Source organism: Acartia tonsa, chromosome 12, assembly GCF_053477335.1.
Source record: "Acartia tonsa isolate MP-2025a chromosome 12, ASM5347733v1, whole genome shotgun sequence".
Lineage (NCBI taxonomy): Eukaryota > Metazoa > Arthropoda > Copepoda > Calanoida > Acartiidae > Acartia > Acartia tonsa.
In genome coordinates this window covers 28860978-28879041 of record NC_137271.1, presented here as the reverse complement: position 1 = coordinate 28879041, position 18064 = coordinate 28860978, and the positions used below count along the sequence as shown (strand labels likewise).

Genomic DNA, 18064 nt, shown 5'->3' with positions numbered 1-18064 from the left:
GATAGTTACCCGGGAGCGTCTGCCAGTGACGACATATAATTGTAAAAGTTGAAATATCCCTTTTGAATCTAGGCCGGGACCTAATTAATGGCTAGGTTTCCTATCCCTTATCCCTGCTTCTAATAGGTCCTGGTATGGTTTATAACTATTTTTGGGGAGGGTACTACAACCATCACAAAAGAAATATGACCCCCTACCCCTCAAAAAAATATTGTAAAAAAATTTTTCTTTTTAAAATCAAAATTGAAAAAATAAAGAGATATATTAGACATAAAGATAAACTATTTTAAACTCTAACCTTTTCACCAATCAAAAATAATAATTCAAAAATGTTTTTTTTTATATATTTTATTAACTAACTTTAAGAATGACATATTCTATTATATCATATTTATTTTGTTCCAAAAGACACTTTAAAGGTTTACTTATTAATGTTTTAACTTTTGCAATTTCAAAAACATTTTAAATTTTCTTTGCTTAAGTAAGTCTATGTTTCTGATTAATTTGCTAATTGCCGTACTCTCCATTATATTAAAGACCTCTTATATTAATTGCCAAGCTTTACTTAACTATAACAATAATGTATATTAGACCCATAATGGCGTGCAGAAGGGGTTGAGGAGAAGTTGACACTCCCCGTAAACAAGATATTAGGAAGAAATGCCACCCCTTTTATTTTACACAGCCTCTTGTAATTCGCTGTGCACGTCAAAATTCAACTGAATCAAGACAATTTTAAGTGGAATCATTTAGAACTATTTTTTATTGATTTTTCATTGAAAAAAATACATTAATGGTCCCTAAAAAGAGCAATAATATGAATGACCAGGGAGGGAGGGGACAATAGTCAAGATGATGAAATTTTGTCTTACATTTAATGTGATATGCTCTTTTGACATCAGAAAAGCATTTGATACTAGGTGAAGTTAGAAAATATAAAGAAATGTAAATATATAACACCCATAAGCCATAGTAGTTATCTAATCCAAACTCCAATACTATTTCTTCTGTACCTTTAAAGTTTTGGAAGTTCATTAATTCTACATCCATTTACCTCCCATTTTTCTTTAACATAATCTTTGTATCATAACCTTTCCCCTAATTTCATGCTCTGATATTTTAGGCTATTAACGCTTGAGATTATGGAAAAGAAAAGCAAAGAATGTGTTCTTGAACAAACATTCGAGGTCAGAATTATTTTAAGTATTGGGCATTAAAATCGCGCGCGACATTTTTAGTAATTTTTGCGCACTACAATTTTTATTGTCTATAACTATTTTCAAAATTAAAAATACAAAATAGATTAAATGAATTCTCAAAACTTGATTGACCAATTAAAAATTAAACAACACTAACAAAACTTAATTTTAACTGAGTGAACGATTTTAATTAAATATTAATGGCTTTCTCATTATTAACAATTCAAGACAAACCTATTTTCTTACTAGTTTTGGGTATAATGAACTATGATTGATTTCTTATTTAGTAAAAAAGAAAAATAATGTTGAATTGAAAATAGAATAATTGTTTTTTTAAATATCTCCCTCAACTTAAAAAAAGACTTTATTATAAAATTAATTATGCAATTAGCATGAAACCTGCCCACAAATAGCTTCTTTAGCCTGGAGAAGACACATGGACAAACACACATCATAATACTTTATTTCTGCTTATGTATTTTTGTTTATTATGTTATAATAAAAGAGAACAACAAGTAATATAAAGAACAAGGACTTAAGAATAAGTAATATAAAAAACAAGGACTTAAGAATATTTAGCTTTAAAAATATGATGTTATAACAAAGTGTCTCAAAAATCAGCCATGTGACGTCATAAAAATGAGGGAGATGAGAGGAGTGGGAAAGAAAACCCCTAAAAAAGATATGGATAATCCCTCATTTTTATGACGTCTCATGGCTGATTTTTGACTAACACATGGAGACGTAGATACCCTTTGTTATAGAGTAGCTTTGCTACTAGTGATTGTAATCCGAGATAATTGCCCAGTATACAAAAAAACAGACACAAACACCAGATAAAAATATGTAGAACATAATTCTTAATCTTATTCTATACTATTGTACTATGGTAGTTCAAAAAGGCTAATCTAATCTCTCTCTCTCTCTCTCTCTCTCTCTCTCTCTCTCTCTCTCTCTCTCTCTCTCTCTCTCTCTCTCTCTATCTCTCTCTCTCTCTCTCTCTCTATCTCTCTCTCTCTCTCTCTCTCTCTCTCTCTCTCTCTCTCTCTCTCTCTCTCTCTCTCTCTCTCTCTCTCTCTATCTCTCTCTCTCTCTCTCTCTCTATCTCTCTCTCTCTCTCTCTCTCTCTCTCTCTCTCTCTCCCTCTATCTATCTCTCCCTCTATCTCTCTCTATATCAATGAAACAATAGAAGGAAAACTGAAAAGAAATGCAATGTATAAAGATTAAGAATATTAGATTATCTATTGGTACATATCTATTCCGTATTAATGTCTTTGTTTTGCATTAGGTAAGGGATAATCAATTACCAGAAAAGTCATGCTTAAGACATTATGTATTATTTTGTGCATCTCACAGTAAAATATTAATTTATATAGATCTTTAGAAGTAATATATATCCTATAATCTAATGTAGTAAGGTTTTTTCTGTAGCGATAGATCTCACTCACTGCTGAATTGAAATGGGTCTCCTTTACAGTGTAGCTTCTTATAGGCCAAGGGAAAGTTTATGACTATTTTAAGGTAAGGAATGTTCACACTCCGAAGAGAAATTACTCCCCCCCCCCAAAAAAAAATAAACCATTTATTTTCCCCTATTCTCTCAAGTGTCCCTAGAGGCCTCTAGGGGCATCGCTGCTAGTATAGGTATAGAGTTTTAAAAAAATCATATAGTCAATCTATACTTTGTAATGCAATTGTAATTTCTTCTAGAAAAGAAGTTAATGGCAAAAGAGTTTTTATTGGGATGCAATATTCCTGAGCCTATATTGACAACGCATACCAGGGAGGGAGGGAACATTGGGATATTGCAATTGTCCCCAAAGTTTTGAAATAACAATTTCTTTTAAGTTGGCTTTACAACTTTGGGGACTGAATTTTGATTGATTGGTTTATTGAATTGAGTGTCTAAACGTTTCAACCACTAATTGTAATCTAAAGAAGGAGTAATATTTTGTATCATCATTGTGGATGTACATCAATCTATCGACTATTGTCTTATCCTTTTAGATCCCTAATATATACAGACATTCCTATTCATAAACATGTTGTAATGTATTACATACACTTAAACATATATATATTAGTCAATACATTTTTTTCTCAATCAAATACTTTGCTTTAGTCAAAGTGCACTTAATTATAATTTTAATCAATACATTTTTATCCCCAACAAATCTGGCATTAAACTTTAAGATATTATTTTCTTAGCCGTGGATGATTGGATAAAATACGATATATGTTTTTCCAGAATGGTTTATTTGAAAGAAAATGAAATGAAGTAATACTGGAATAGAATTGATAAAATTTATGTTATTTTATAATCTAAATACTTTTTTTTTGACTATATATGTCTTTTGATGATAGGTATTTAGGCACGTTAGATTAGACTTGCAGTTATCACTTATAAAAAAAACACATTTCCAAACATTAAGTGATTGTATCTTTGCTACTTATACTAAGGACTTCCAAGCTTTTCAATGAAGGGTATCAAAGGTTTGGGGGTAATCTAATCTTATTCCAAAATTATTGGAGGTGCCTACGGTTTTTCATTGGGAGGGGGTAAACAGCCCCACCCTTGTAAAAATACCATGTTTGTTTATTTGTTTAATTTTTGTTTTATATTCAGGGCTACACTCCTCTGGGACATTTTCTCGTTTTGTTGGTGTTCATAGCTTCTCTGGTAGCCATTTTTGGTCTTCTATGGTACTTTGTAAGTATCTTTTTTAAAAGTAGCGTAATTACTCTATAATTAAGGCGGTTTCCGTCAGTAAGTCACATCGTAAACGTAGTCGTACTCTAGCGTGCAAGGTTTCGTGATTTTTAGTAGCGCTGCAACTCTTTATCTAGACTTTTATTCGTCCGTAACGTTTAAGATAGACTGCTAATTCATAGCACAGATAACTTATGAATGAGCTTCTAGTATACAACTTACAACCGTCAGTCAGTCAGTCTTGCTACAAAAGACCTTTATACATTGATATTGAACGGTTTCGTGATTTTCTATTATTCAGCTTATCATTTTCTGTTTTTCTAAATCTTTTTGATGACTAATGAACATCTGTTCTATATGATTTTTGGTCTGCCTGTGTGAAGCGAAGGATCTCACTAACCACTGAACCAGTATGGTTCTTCGTAACAGTGAGACTCTCAAAGGTCCGAAGGTTTATAAATATTTTGGGGAGGGTACTAATGCTAGTAATGAGTATAGTTAATATAAATGAAAGAGTATAGTAATGAAATGACTGCGTCAAAGTTATGACACAGAAAATCTCGCAGGTTTTAAAACCATGTGTTTTAGTTTTAGCACACAGGAATAAAGGAAAACTAAAAAAAAACTTGAGAATTTCGCGAATTTCTGTCATATTGCATCTAAATTACGAACGACAAACGTTATTTTGTTGTTGCTTTTTATGAGGTTAGATTAGGTTTCACTTAGGTATAGGGTCCCGTAGGGTTCAATTCTCCTTGAGTTGCGAAGGTGGGATTAAATGGGTTTAATTGTTTTAATTTTTCTCCTTGAATGTTTTTTTGGAGAGGAATATATTAAACAAAATTTATAATTTGAAGTATGAAGGCGCGAAGCATCCGTAATTTTTTCTCCAAATTTCAGAAAAAGAGGAAATAATGCCTAATAAACAGTTTAATGAATATTCTAAAAGTTCGGAGTTTAAAGCAACCTAGTTTGTTTTTAGTAGCTAAACTAGTTTCAAAATAGTGGAAACTCCTTGGCCCAAAACAGGCGTAACTCATTTCCGGACTAAGGTCGTGCAATCATATAATAATGCACAGCAATTGTGCAAAATTTTTTTTTGCAAAAAATTTAGATCTCCTGGTGCATCCCGTCCTCATAGGTTAATACCTCTTGTGATCAATGATAAACTAGAGTTGCAACTTGTGTTAATAACAGATTAAGTATTTTCGTCTATTTCTATCCCGCTTTATCCCTGAAATTGGTTTAACCTGAAAACGAGTTTTTGTCTAGTGTAATTTAGCTAAGGGAGAGATACATATATTCGGTGGTTTTAAACCAAGCCAGGGAGGGAGGAGACACTGGACTGTAAATTTTACTGGTGCCTAAAGGTTCTTAACACATTGTCTCACGTTGGGTACTTTATTAAGTCTTGATTGTTCAGTGTCCAAAATATTGATGTTAAATTAACAAAATTATCCCTACTGTGTATTAAAATTAAAACTGCTAATTTGTACCAACCAATAAAGCTTTAATAAAAGTACCCAAAGTTTTGAAGCCAACAAATTAGGGAAACAACTTTATACAACTTTGGGTACCGTCTTAGATAAATTTAAAAAATACAAACAATACACAATTTGAATGAATTAATCTCAGAATACATGTCAACTATCTAAATTTTTTTAGCTAGATTTGTGGAAAATTTAGTTCAATAAAAAAGTGTTGGTTTACAGGATTTTTGCTGCAGTATTAAGTTGTTTTTATGTTAATGTGAAAATTTGGTTTGTTATGTGTTATTTACTGCGCCTCTAGCATCTAGGGGCTTCACACCGCACCGCCCAATAGCATGAAGCCTACACCGGCCAATAGAAAATTGTGGAACGAACCACAGCTGAAAATAAACCAGTCAAAGATTGATTTTTATTTTTAAATATTAATCACAAAATCTTTCAACAAAAAATTTGAATATTTGCGGAATTGGATGCACACCCCCTAAAACAATGAAGAGGGTTATTCATGGGCTGAAATTGTACATTACATATTTTGTACATGTTATTTTTCTCAAATTTTACAATTAGTTTTAATACATAATGTTCTTTAATTACATATTTAAAACAAATATGAATAAAACTTTTATAAGCAGTATTTTATTGGTTATTTTCTATTATACTTTTTAACAAACTTATATACTTGTCTACTTGGAGTCTGTCATTTCTTAAATCGCAAGGAAATTGGGTAAAAAAAATTATGATTAATGTAAATAAATTTTATGGATGGGAAGGAAAAACAAAGGGAGTGGGATAGGCATTTTACAAAAATACCAAGAATCTATTTCAAATTTAAAGAGGGGACGTGAGGTTGACACTCCACAAAAATTTATTTTAAAAGAGATTTTTTAAAGGGGGGAGTGCTATTTTTTTCTCTCCCCCCCCCCCAAAAAAAAAACCTTTCCATACCTCTACAGTTCAGCGGTTAGCGAGATATTTATGTACGCACACGAAGATAGAGACATATTGTTACTTTTATTAAATAAAACACTTTATAAGCTGGATTCGAACCATCTACCTTCAGCCAAAACCTAAAATTATTTTTTTCCAGAGAAACACTCGAAATTGACTGCAGTGCGTCATTTCTATAGTTTCAACAATTATTGCTTTCAAACCAATTACTTTTTAATTGCGCAGCTACTCTTTATACATTACAACCATCAACCTCTAAATAGTTGATTTTGAAACTGCCGTTTATTCATTTATAACGTTTAGGACTTTAAAATCAACTAGTTGCTTCGCCCCTAGCTTCTAGGGGAGAGAAAATAATCTAAAACTACCCCGAGATATTTATCCAGCTTTCATGAAAAACAGCCATTCCTTGGATCCCTAGATCCAGACAAAAAAAACCTTACTACTTTACATTACAGGACTAGCAGCTGCGCTCTTTGTATCTAGGAGCTCTATATTCGAAGGGATATGGAAGGGCAGAAAAATAGCCTAAAAAAGACAGCCTAACATCATCTCGGGACCTATATGGAGATTGCAAAGGAGGACCATATCGGTTCAGTGAGATCTGTTGTAACGCATATGTAATAAAATCCTAATCTATTTTAGCCATTCTAAGCAGACAGAAATGAAGAGAAGAAAATGGAACCTCTCAAATAATTCTAGACCCCTCATTATCAGGTAAAAAAAACCATAAACCGTGTCATCGCTAAGAATGTTAAAATCAAAACCTAGCACTACTATGTATGTCTGATTAATTTTAATAGTGAGAAAGCTATGGCTCATTAAAAGGCACTGAGGGCTTATAGACAAAAGGTTGTGCATTCAAGAGAATGGTTGTCTATAAAATTATTTACCACTTTCTCATGACTTATACAAAACTAGCTGCTGCGCCACAAGCATCTAGTTGATATGTATTAGAAGAGGTAACACATAGAAGAAAAATACCATAAAAACATCATAAGACCTTAACCTGAAAAATAGCCTAAAACCATCCCAAGACCTATGTGAAGTTTCCTTTAAGTGGAGAACTCAATTGGTTCAGAAGTTATTGAAAATTTAGCTACAGATAAAAATAAACCGTATTACTTTATATAATAGGAGGATAAGACTTTAGAATTTCCCGTCCCCTAACGGATATCTGGGTCAAAAAGTAGATTTTATTATCTAAAATTTTTTAAGTCAAGACATTTAATTTTACCTGATTTAAAAGTTGTGCCCATCAAATTAATAAATAATTAATTTTCTTCAGGTGACCTAGCTGTGATATGCAGCGAGAAAACGCTTCAACTTCAGTCCTATTGGTCCAACCACAAAGCTTAAATGGTCAAAATGACCCAATTGGCGCATTTTGGACCAATCACAAGTCTCTGGCGACAAAGCAAACATATGATTGGTACTGCGGACCAATCAGAGACCAGAAAAGAAGCTTGTTTAGCAATTTCTAGCCAATGACAAGACTCACACGCGCAGCTTCATTATACATTCATAACTATTATTATTAGCACATTTATGATTTTAATAAAGTATTAATGATACTTGTTTTTTAATTTTTTTATGGCATATGCTCTAGTATTAGGGTAGATCTAACTGAACACCGGGTGTAAGGTATAACCAACAAGCAAAAGAAATCTGAAATAATATTTCAGGGGCAAATGGAAAGGTCGTAAATTACGATGTGTTGTTTTCCAACTACAGCTGAAAATAACGTATTGGTTTCGTAATTTATCTTCTCGAATTAATTTCGTTGTTAATATAAGCTGACCGAACACATGCCTTTTATGCTGAAGGGAGGGACTATACATTGGACTGTATATTGAACACCCAAAATCTTTAAAAATATTTTATTCTTATTCATTAGCTTAAACCGTTGTGTACTTTCATTGAATTTTGATTGGTTGGTTCCAATTTATACAACCAATAATTTTAGAAAGGATATTCTTATCGATTATCATTGGAGTTGATGACCCAGTAGGCAAAAACGATATTTTTGAGAATCTACTCAGCTGCCAGATAAAGATTTAATTGTCAAGATCTTAAGAGACAAGACATTAAACGATGAATTGATATTCATCCCCGATCATGATGAGCAAAATTACAGCATGTAGTGTAGGCTAAAAATTTAATTAATGGTAAAGGAGTTAAAACAATGCTTTATTGTAGAAAATTCAATTAATGGAACTAGTTATATTGTTACTAATTATGACAACCTCATTAACTAAAGACGTTAAAAATGGTTCTGGTCACGTACTCGATATTAATAGTTAGTGTAGTGGGAATGCCTTGGCCGAAAACAGGCGCAACTTATTGCCATGCTCAGTTAGGACTTCAAGTAAAGGTCGTTCAATTTATGAGTTGGTTGTTTGATGGGTGTTACTCATTCTAATACCCTGGGAGTTTGGACAGAAAAGGTTATATGGCTCCCCATAGTTACCCTGGATTGTTGTACCTGACGTTAAAGTGTCATAAACAGCAGCGTCATGAACAGCAGCCTCGGGCGAATGAAGTAATAAATTACCATTCTCTTTTTAATGGATTAATAAACTGCGAACCAAAAAAATAGGCAAATCCGAATTTTAAAAATGGCAGCTTCATTATTCATTTGAGACGAATTTACTGTAAATATAATATGTAGAATGTAGATGCATCTTTTTGTTAAAAGTTTCCACCGTTGATTTTTTATTAATCAGCACCAATGAAGCACAAGATCTCAAAAACAGCATTTTGGGTAAAAACTGGTGAACCAAAAAGATATGCAAATCCAAAACAAATCAATGAAAAAACGATTTTTTTGCACTTTTCTCCTGTTTTACAGATCGATTCTGATAAATTCACAATTTTTAAAGGGATTTATGCATTAATTATTATGAAATGTAGTATAAGGTAGAAATTAATGATTTTTTTAAATAAGAAATATTAGAAAAAAAGAAATTCAACCTCTATCACTTTAGAGGTCAGCTGCTGACCTCCGGTTTAATGGATGTAATTTAATACATGTTAAAGATAAAAATTACCCTGAAAAGTATACAAAAATGCTTTTTAATGTGTTAAAAAAAACATTTTAAAATCTTGATTTTGAGGATGATGTCCTTTCAGATGATCCTATTGGTGATGATGGTGAGCCAAATGTTATCTAAGTACATGCCCATTACAACAACTTGTCTATTAACCTATGTACCATTTTTTGTAGTCATAGCAATCTCCAATGAAGCCACCCGACAAGAAATATAAAAATCATTTAAAAACGACAGTATTTACCTTATGCATTGGAGTAATTAAAATTGCAATTTTTTTCTTTTTTAATACTGCTTGGCTGGAGGCTGCTTTGAATACAAAAATTGGACCATAGTTCAATATATAAGTTGTCATCATGGTCATGCACTTTGATAACATTTGGCTCACCATCACTACCCATAGGAGCATCTTAAAGTCCATCATCCTCAAAATCAAGATTTTAAAATGGATTTTTTTAACACATTAAAAATCACTTTTGTATACTTTTGGGAGTAATTATTATTTTTAATATATATTTAGCTTCATCCATAAGACTGGATAATTTCTACCTTATACTACATTTCATAATAATTGATGCATAAATCCCTTAAAAAATTGTTAATTTATCAGAATCAATCTTTAAAACAGAAGAAAAGTGCAAAAAAATCGTTTTTCCATTGATTTGTTTTGGATTTGCATATCTTTTTGGTTTACCAGTTTTTACCTAAAATGCTGTTTTAGAGATCTTGTGCTTCATTGGTGCTGATTAATAAAAAATTAACGGTGGAAACTTGTAACCAAAAGATGCATCTACATTTTATATTTACAGTAAAATCATCCTAAATGAATATTAAAGCTGCTATTCTGCAAATTCAGATTTGCCTATTTTTTTGGTTCGCAGTTTAGATTTTAATGTTGCGCAATTTATGCACAATTAGTTTCCTTGTTATTTTGTTGAGTTTTAATCATGAATTGAAATAAAAGAGGGTATGCTTCGCGGTTTCCTTATTGCGCAGTAGATAGAGATGAGGATTTCAATTTATATTTACAAGTCTTTTAAATTGTTCAACAAATATGTTTATTTGCAAAGGAAAATAGATTTTTATTTTTTCTTAAATATTTTACCAATTTTCATGTTCTCTAATATAATGAAACTTGCATAACCACCCATCCCCTTTACCCTATTTCTCCCACTGGATGAACAAGCTGACCAATAACGGAGTTCCGAGTTAGCGACCAAAATTAACGACATTTTTTCCCTATCATAATATCCACTTAAGTTCTCCATTCATTTCAAGGAACAAAACACTCAACTTCTTGTAAACCAAGCAATATTTTTAAAACTTTAGGGAGACTGTTTTGCTATGATCTGGCAAAGATTTAGGCATCTTGTTTGCTATAAGGTACTATGTTGAACCGTAAAGAAATGGCGTTGGAATAGCCTCTCTGCTACTGCTTTCTTTAGCCAAATTAGACACTTTAAAAATTCTTAAGATATGCAATGTTCTGCACAATATTATAACGGACATGAACAGGCGTAAATATATTCCAAAATTAAAAAACCTAAAAAAAATTTTTTAGCGGCTCGAAGGAAGTTTGCACATTCAGCCGTTTAGCCACTAAACAGCCGTGGAAATATCGATACCAGGATCATTTTACCGGGAACTGTGCTAACTCAGGGTCGGAGGGGACATTATGCTATTTATTATACTAGCGGTTACGCCCCTAGAGGCCATCTAGTGGCACTTTAGACGTTTTTGTTTGTTAAAGTCTCTATGTACGTTTTTTTTTGTCCTTTCTCTTTGGAGGGTGGTTATACCCTCCCCCAAAATAGTTATAAACCTTCCCAGAACCCATGAGAATCTACCCTGTTAAGGAGAACCCGATCGGTTCAGTGGTTAAAGAGATCCTTCGGTACAGACACACAGACAAACAAAACATCCTGTTACTTAAGTATAAGGATTGTCTCATGAGTTTACGTTTTCTAATTCGTTGGCTTAGCTACCTTAGGACTATTAACGAATTTTTATTGGTTCATTTAGCTAGGTGTCCAAACATTTCAACCACTAATTGTAATCCTAAGAAAAATGTGTCCGTCCCTAACACTAGGGAGCAATGTGATTTTCACACAAGTTGATTATTACTGTTTTGTTACCATGAATTTGAGTATCCAAATATAAGTATACAACTTACATGGTGCGTCATACTACAAGACCCATTCTACCTGTTATTTCTTTCTTCGCTACTTGGGGATGTTATTATCCTTGTTTCTTGCCAGGTATAAGGTATAACCATTAATCAACAAGCGAAATAAATCTAAAATAATATTTGGGGGGAAATTGGAGAGGTCGATAATTTTACGATGTGTTGCCCTCCAACGACAGCTGAAAACCACGTATAGGTTTCGTGATTTTTTCCAATTAATTTCGTTATTGGTATAAGCTAGTTTCTTACATGCAGATAAGAATGACAACATCTGTTAAAACCAGTGAGGGAGGACATTGATATTGGGCCGTTTATTACATTAGTCCCAGCTTCTACCAATAACGAAATTAATTCAGAAAAAAATCACGAAACCTATACGTGTTTTTCAGCTGTCGTTGGGGGGCAACACATCGTAAAATTGACGACCTCTCCATTTGCCCCCCAAATATTATTTTAGATTTATTTTGCTTGTTGGTTATACCTATTCCTGCATTAGTCCCCTAAGTTTTATTCCAATGTTTTATTATTCGTTGGCTAAACAGATTAGGAGACTTTAATTTTGATTGGTTGGTTCTTTAGGTTGAGTGTCAAATCGATTCAACCAATATTTGTAATCTACAAAGGGATAATTTTGCGCGTTATCATAGAGGATTACATCAATTTATCGGGATTAATATTTTCCCTTTAGATCCCTGATAAAAACAGAACTTAATAAATCTGACTTAGTGATATACTAGTACTGGGGTCATAAAATCTGGAAATGGAACAGACTAAAACCACCCTAGGTTATATGTAAAGCTTCCTTAAATTTAGAATTAGAGAACCAAATCGGTTCCGAAGTTATGAAGATTCTCCATTGGACAAAAAAAAGCTTACTTCGCAACTTTATATTTGTAACTAGTGTCTATTCCCTGAAGAGTTGAGCCAAATCGGTTCAGTGGTTACAGAGATCTTAAGCTTCAGACGGAATGACATTATTCTACTTTGGCTTAGATGAATTAATGAAAATACATAGGTATTATCGAAAAGTTTCCACAATTTATTTCAGAGGGATCAACAAGTTGATATCAAGCAACAGTTAGATTAACGGATGGTAGTCAAATATTGGCGACATTTCTGTTGATCTATTCCTTCTTGGCGGCATGACGCTTGTTAACCTTGATGGGCTTGTAAGACTTCATGATCTTGGAGGCTCTGATCAGAGCAGGCTTCTCCAGATCCTTGCGGTAACTGAAAAAAAAAGATAAATTAAATCTTGAAATAATTAAACTTTTCTTCAGTTAACCATTTTTCCGACACGATACTAGGTACATTATACATTAAATATATTATCAAAAATATAAGGCAGAGAAAAGTATATACACAAAGTAGCTTCACTAACATAAGTAACAAAAAGATGAATGAATAGGTATAATATGTAGTTATTTTAATTAGTGATGGCAATCCGTCGAATTTTTGGGCCGGATTCCGGATTCTTAAAAGAATCAGTCAAAAAAAGTGGCAGATTCCTTGCGGATTCCGGATTATAGCAGTATTTTTAAAGGCTTTTTAAAAAATTTAAGTGCTACATATGTCCTAAAAATTAATGTTCTTGGTGTTCTCTATAATTCACTTCCGAGAATCGAACCAGATTAAAAAAATTTTTATATGTAATTTGATAATCTTTTCCTTCAAAAAGTGAGAGTAGAAAGAAAAAACTCAAGACGCTAATTTTAGCATACCAATTAAGAATCCGGAATCCGCTATTAAACACGGATTCCGGATCCGGATTCCAAAATTGGCCCAAAATTTGGGCGGATTGCCAACCCTAATTTTGATATTCACAAAATTTCATTATCATAACAGGGCATACAGCTCCTATAAAAACCGATTATTCGCTCGCCTTTGGTTGTAACCAGGGATATAGAGTGAAAAGACAATGGCCGATAAATTGATGTACATTGTCATTGTAAATCCTCTATGATATACAAAATTACCATTACTGTAGAATACAATTGTTGGTTGAACCGTTCGGATACTCAACTTAATAATCAAACCAATCAAAATCAATTAAAGTCCAGAAAGTTGTTGCGCCAACGAGTAAATAAGCGTTATCATGACACTTTTGGGACTAAGATAATAAACAAGCCAATGTCCCCTCCCTCCCAAGGGTTGCATCTAAACAAAGCTACGATAGACGTAGACACTCCGCTGAACTTACCCACTTACGGCAACAATGTTCATGACTTTCCTCAGGCCAGCGGCGCCATTTTTGATTTCAAACTTGTTGTACATCTGAGCGGGCTTGTTTAGCCTCTAAAAAAATTGAGATCTATTAGAGGGAAAAAAAAACGATGCCTGTTCGGATGAAACTTGGCTCGTGCTTGAAAATAAAAATGTGTGGTAAAACAAAGGAGGAACTTTAAATCTTTTTTTTTAAAGGGGGGGGGGGTGGTGTTGATGCAACCATCTCGTAATCAATGATTAAATGGTATTTTCGTTACAAAACTTGGCACGAGTAATCCTTGATAGGTATATTTTCCCTAAATTGAACAAAAAGTTGGAAAAGTAACGGCTGACGGCTCAGCCGTTTAGCCATTTTTTTTTTTGGCTATTTTCAGGGCAAATCCGTCACGAAACATATCTCCACGTAATAATCTTTGTCGCTCCAAAACGTTTTCAAACGGTTCTAGCCGGTAGTTGCTAGTACTAGAATTTACAAAAAGTTTTTGGTAGCATTTCACAGGATTTAAATCAAAAATATGTTTAAAAGTTGATTTTTACGTGATTTATGACAGATTTGCTCTAAAAAGGCACAAAAAAACTGCTAAACGGCTGAGATGTTTACCATTGCTTTTATAACTTTGTTCAATTTAAGGAAAAAAGACATACCATGGATTACTCATGCCAAGTTTCGTAACGAAATTCGGATTCTAAGTGCCATTTAATTATTAATTACGAGATGGTTGTATTACCCCCCCCCCCCGCCCCCCACCCTTAAGAAATATGCGCAAGTTTGTTTCACACGTATTTAAGGTTTTGAAAATCGTAAGGCAGCTTCGTAAGATAAAATAAAGAAGTAAGTTTTAAAAGTATGAAGTTAACTATCGCATAATAGTTTTCCGTGGTGGATAAACTAATTACTAATTAGAGGATATTACTACGATTCATTCAGAGCACTACTTTAATAAGGGGGGGGGGGGGGGGTAATGATACCATCTCGTAATCAGTGAGCAAATAGCACTTTGAATTCGAATTTTCATCTGAAATTTTGCTTGAGTAATCCTTGATAGGTCTATTTTCCCTAAATCGAACAAAAAGTTAGAAAAGTAACGGCTAAAGGCTGGCAGCTCAGCCGTTTTGCCATTTTTTTTGGATATCTATGGTGTAAATTAGTCACGAAACCTATCTCCAAATAATACTCTTGGCCACTCCAAAACGCTATCAAACGGTTCTAGACGGTAGCTATAGGTACTAGAAGTTTTAAAATGGTTATTGCTATCATAACATGAATTAAACCAAAAACATGTTATAAAAAGTTGATTCCTACGTAATTCATGATGGATTTACCCTGAAATTAGGCAAAAAACGGCTAAACGGCTGAGCCACCAGCAGTTACTTTTCCAACTTTTTGTTCGATTTAGGGAAAATAGACCTACCAAGGATTACTCTACAAAAGTTCAGATCGAAATTCGAATTCTAAGTGCCATTTGCTCACTGATTACGAGATGGTTGCATTAACCCCCCCCCCCCCCTATTTATCACATTATGAACAGCTTTCCACGGATAATAAAATAATTTATAGTTTTAAAAGCCCATAATGTCCAAGGCCAGGTCAGCAAGACTGAGGTTTGATTTTTTTTTAATTCAATACGATAAGATACATACGATTTTTCGAAAAGGCTCAGAACCTGTTATAACCCTACGGATATCAAAGCCATAATAGAAAATATTATTACATCTTTCTTGGTGGACTTGAGCATGAGAGTGAGTCCCTTGCCGTCCTTCTTGGGCATCATACCAACAGTCTTCCTGTTGACCAGACCGTTGTACCTAAGAAATAATACATTATTTAAAATTAGAATTTAAGTAGAGAACCCGTAAAAAAAAGGTAATAATATACATGTCAGTGATGTATATTTTCCAACCTAGCTGGATTTTTCTTTTTGGAAAATCTACAAAAAGATATAGGCAGCGTTGTGGCGCGGAGACGGAGCCGTTATTTTCGTTCAACAACGGCTCTATGTTAGCTAAAAAAAATTCTTTTTACTAATTATAATCTGGTAACTCTGTTGTGTCGTGTTTAAATGCCCCTTAAGCTTTTAAAGTCCATTTTTATCAAACATTGAACTATTAAAACCTTCAAAAGTAGAAAATAGACTTTACAACAAAAATATGTTCAGTTAATTTTCTTGATTTTAGGGTGGGGCCGGAGCCAAATCCGGAGACCCAAAATCAAACGGCTCCGCAACGCTGTAAAAAAGCCACTGTAATGGTCTGAATTGATTTGTGATATACAATCAAAGCAAATTATTTAGATTTCTGTTTGGTCAAACAATTGCAATCACAATGCAAAGATAAATCCTCACATTTGTCATTGACTAAGTGTGTTTAAAGTAAATAACTTTATGATTAGGGATGGCAATCCGTATCCAGAATCCGCCCAATTTTTGGCCAATTTTGGAATCCGAATCCGGAATCAGTTTATTAATAGCGGATTCCGGATTCTTAATTGGTAGGCTAAAATTAGCGTCTTGAGTTTTTTCTTTCAACTCCTTTATGAAGGCAAAGATTTTCTTGATATTTAAAAAAAAATCCTGTTAAAATATTGCTAGAATCTGGAATCCGCCACTTTCTTTGACAGATTCTTTGAGAATCCGGAATCCGGTCCAAAAATTCGACGGATTGCCATCACTATTTATGATACTATGTAAAACGACAATACCCTTAATTTGTAAGTCACACTAAATCATAGATGGACAACCGTAACAATTTAAAGAGAACTTTCAGGGTATATAAAACAGATAAAAAAGAAGATAGATAAAAAGCAGCGTGTCGGAGCAGTTTAATTTTGATGCGGCTCCGGCTCCTACCTCATTGAATTTGATAAAATGAAATAACAAAAAATACGGCTCCGGCTCCACCAAAAATGTTGCTGCTCCCGGCTCCGGAACGCTGATAAAAAGTCTTTCAACAAACTGGCAGACGGACATGGTAAAAAATATTATTACATAATAAACTAGATGCTCTTATATAGTAAGGGATAATTAAACAATATATGTATATATTCTGAATTTTATTTAGCAGCCAAGAACATTACATTTCCACGTTTCGAACGGACGAACCAAGTGAATGAAAACGTATCTTCACTAATAAAAGACCTAACAAAACATTAAACTTACTTGAAGTTGTCAATTCCCACGACATTGTTGGGATCAGAGGAGAATCGCAACTTAACATTCCTTTGCTTATGGGTGTACTTGTGGTTATTTCTGATACAGGAGTACAATAACTCTGCGGAAACCATTTTGACCCTGAAAAAATATTTCTTGTCAGTTATAAAATCAAACATGCCGTACGTATATTTCTTACTCACAAAGGTACATGCATCACAATCTTAGGAAAAAGAACCCCCAAGTTTAAAATGGATCAAAGATATCAGATACCCCCCCCCCCCCCCAGTAGGGAAATACTAGATACGATAGAACAATAATTGGGTACTAGAAAAACACAAGAAAGATTGAAAGGTAAATCAAAACTTGGGATAACGCAATGGTTTCAGTGTGGTCCATCTACTTACATAGAAGGTACTTTCATTCCCTCTTTCAGGAAAGAATGCCACCAAGAGTCACCACCAATACTTCTTAAATTTACTATTGACCAAACCCAAAATGACACTCTCCCTTGCATTCGAGAAACAAAAGGTGCAAGGCAGCTAATTTTAAGTGTGTGCAAAGATTAAATAAAAACAATAGGACCTTAAAAATTAGCAATTATTGGGAAATAAGAGAAACATTTATGTCAAGTACGAAATCCTTAGAAACCTAGAACAAAAAACATAAACAATAGATAGCTTATATAACATTAAAACAGCATAAAAACATCATAAACTCAATCAAAATGTTAATCAAATGCAAAAATATTAAAAATAACATTGATTTCTTGCACTCATGGGTATACATAGCAGACACAAGCGCAACGTGTGGAGAATGCCGTTAAACATTATTTTAAACGGCTTTTAGTAAACAGACCAAAAATTATATAAAAAAAATGCTTTATTAAAAAAAAAGCTTTACTTCTAACCTAAAAAAATGTGTTTTAAAATATTTAAATATTTATTTTATTTTATTGACATTAAAAATGTAATTCATTGCATTTTAAACGAAAAATAAAAATATTCATAAATACAATTTTACTACAAGCCATAATAAAGAGACATCTATATTGAAGAGGGATAACTATGAATTATGCTATGACAATTTTTATGGAATATTTATTCCC

At 33.2% G+C, this 18064-nt stretch overlaps 1 protein-coding gene and 1 long non-coding RNA gene across 3 annotated transcripts in view; one reads left to right on the top strand and one right to left on the bottom strand.

Moving 5' to 3' along the window:
- LOC145334718 (uncharacterized) overlaps positions 1 to 7923 on the top strand; it is a 23427-nt gene extending 15504 nt beyond the window's left edge. Inside the window, exons 2-5 of one of the 2 annotated variants that reach the window (XR_013884922.1) lie at positions 1124 to 1187; positions 3828 to 3911; positions 6995 to 7066; positions 7638 to 7923. This is a non-coding gene — a long non-coding RNA (uncharacterized LOC145334718). The remainder of the gene's footprint in view (positions 1 to 1123; positions 1188 to 3827; positions 3912 to 6994; positions 7067 to 7637) is intronic. The other variant, XR_013884921.1, reaches the window with a different exon arrangement.
- Positions 7924 to 12595: 4672 nt separating this feature from the next.
- Positions 12596 to 17754, bottom strand: RpL28 (ribosomal protein L28). Its single transcript, XM_080180299.1, has 4 exons — positions 16966 to 17754; positions 15523 to 15616; positions 13785 to 13879; positions 12596 to 12814 (listed from the first exon to the last, which is right to left on the bottom strand). The coding sequence occupies exons 1-4, from the start codon at positions 17133 to 17135 to the stop codon at positions 12709 to 12711; spliced, it is 465 nt and encodes a 154-aa protein (XP_080036425.1). The 5' UTR covers positions 17136 to 17754; the 3' UTR covers positions 12596 to 12708.
- Positions 17755 to 18064: the final 310 nt, after the last annotated feature.

Coding starts and splice junctions, on each gene's coding strand:
- RpL28 (XM_080180299.1), bottom strand. CDS start 17,135: ATGTTTGATTTTATAACTGACAAGAAATATTTTTTCAGGGTCAAAATG. Junction 13,880..15,522: donor TCAAGTCCACCAAGAAAGAT/GTAATAATATTT, acceptor CAATTTTTTTAG/AGGCTAAACAAGCCCGCTCA. Junction 12,815..13,784: donor AACATTGTTGCCGTAAGTGG/GTAAGTTCAGCG, acceptor TTTTTTTTTCAG/TTACCGCAAGGATCTGGAGA.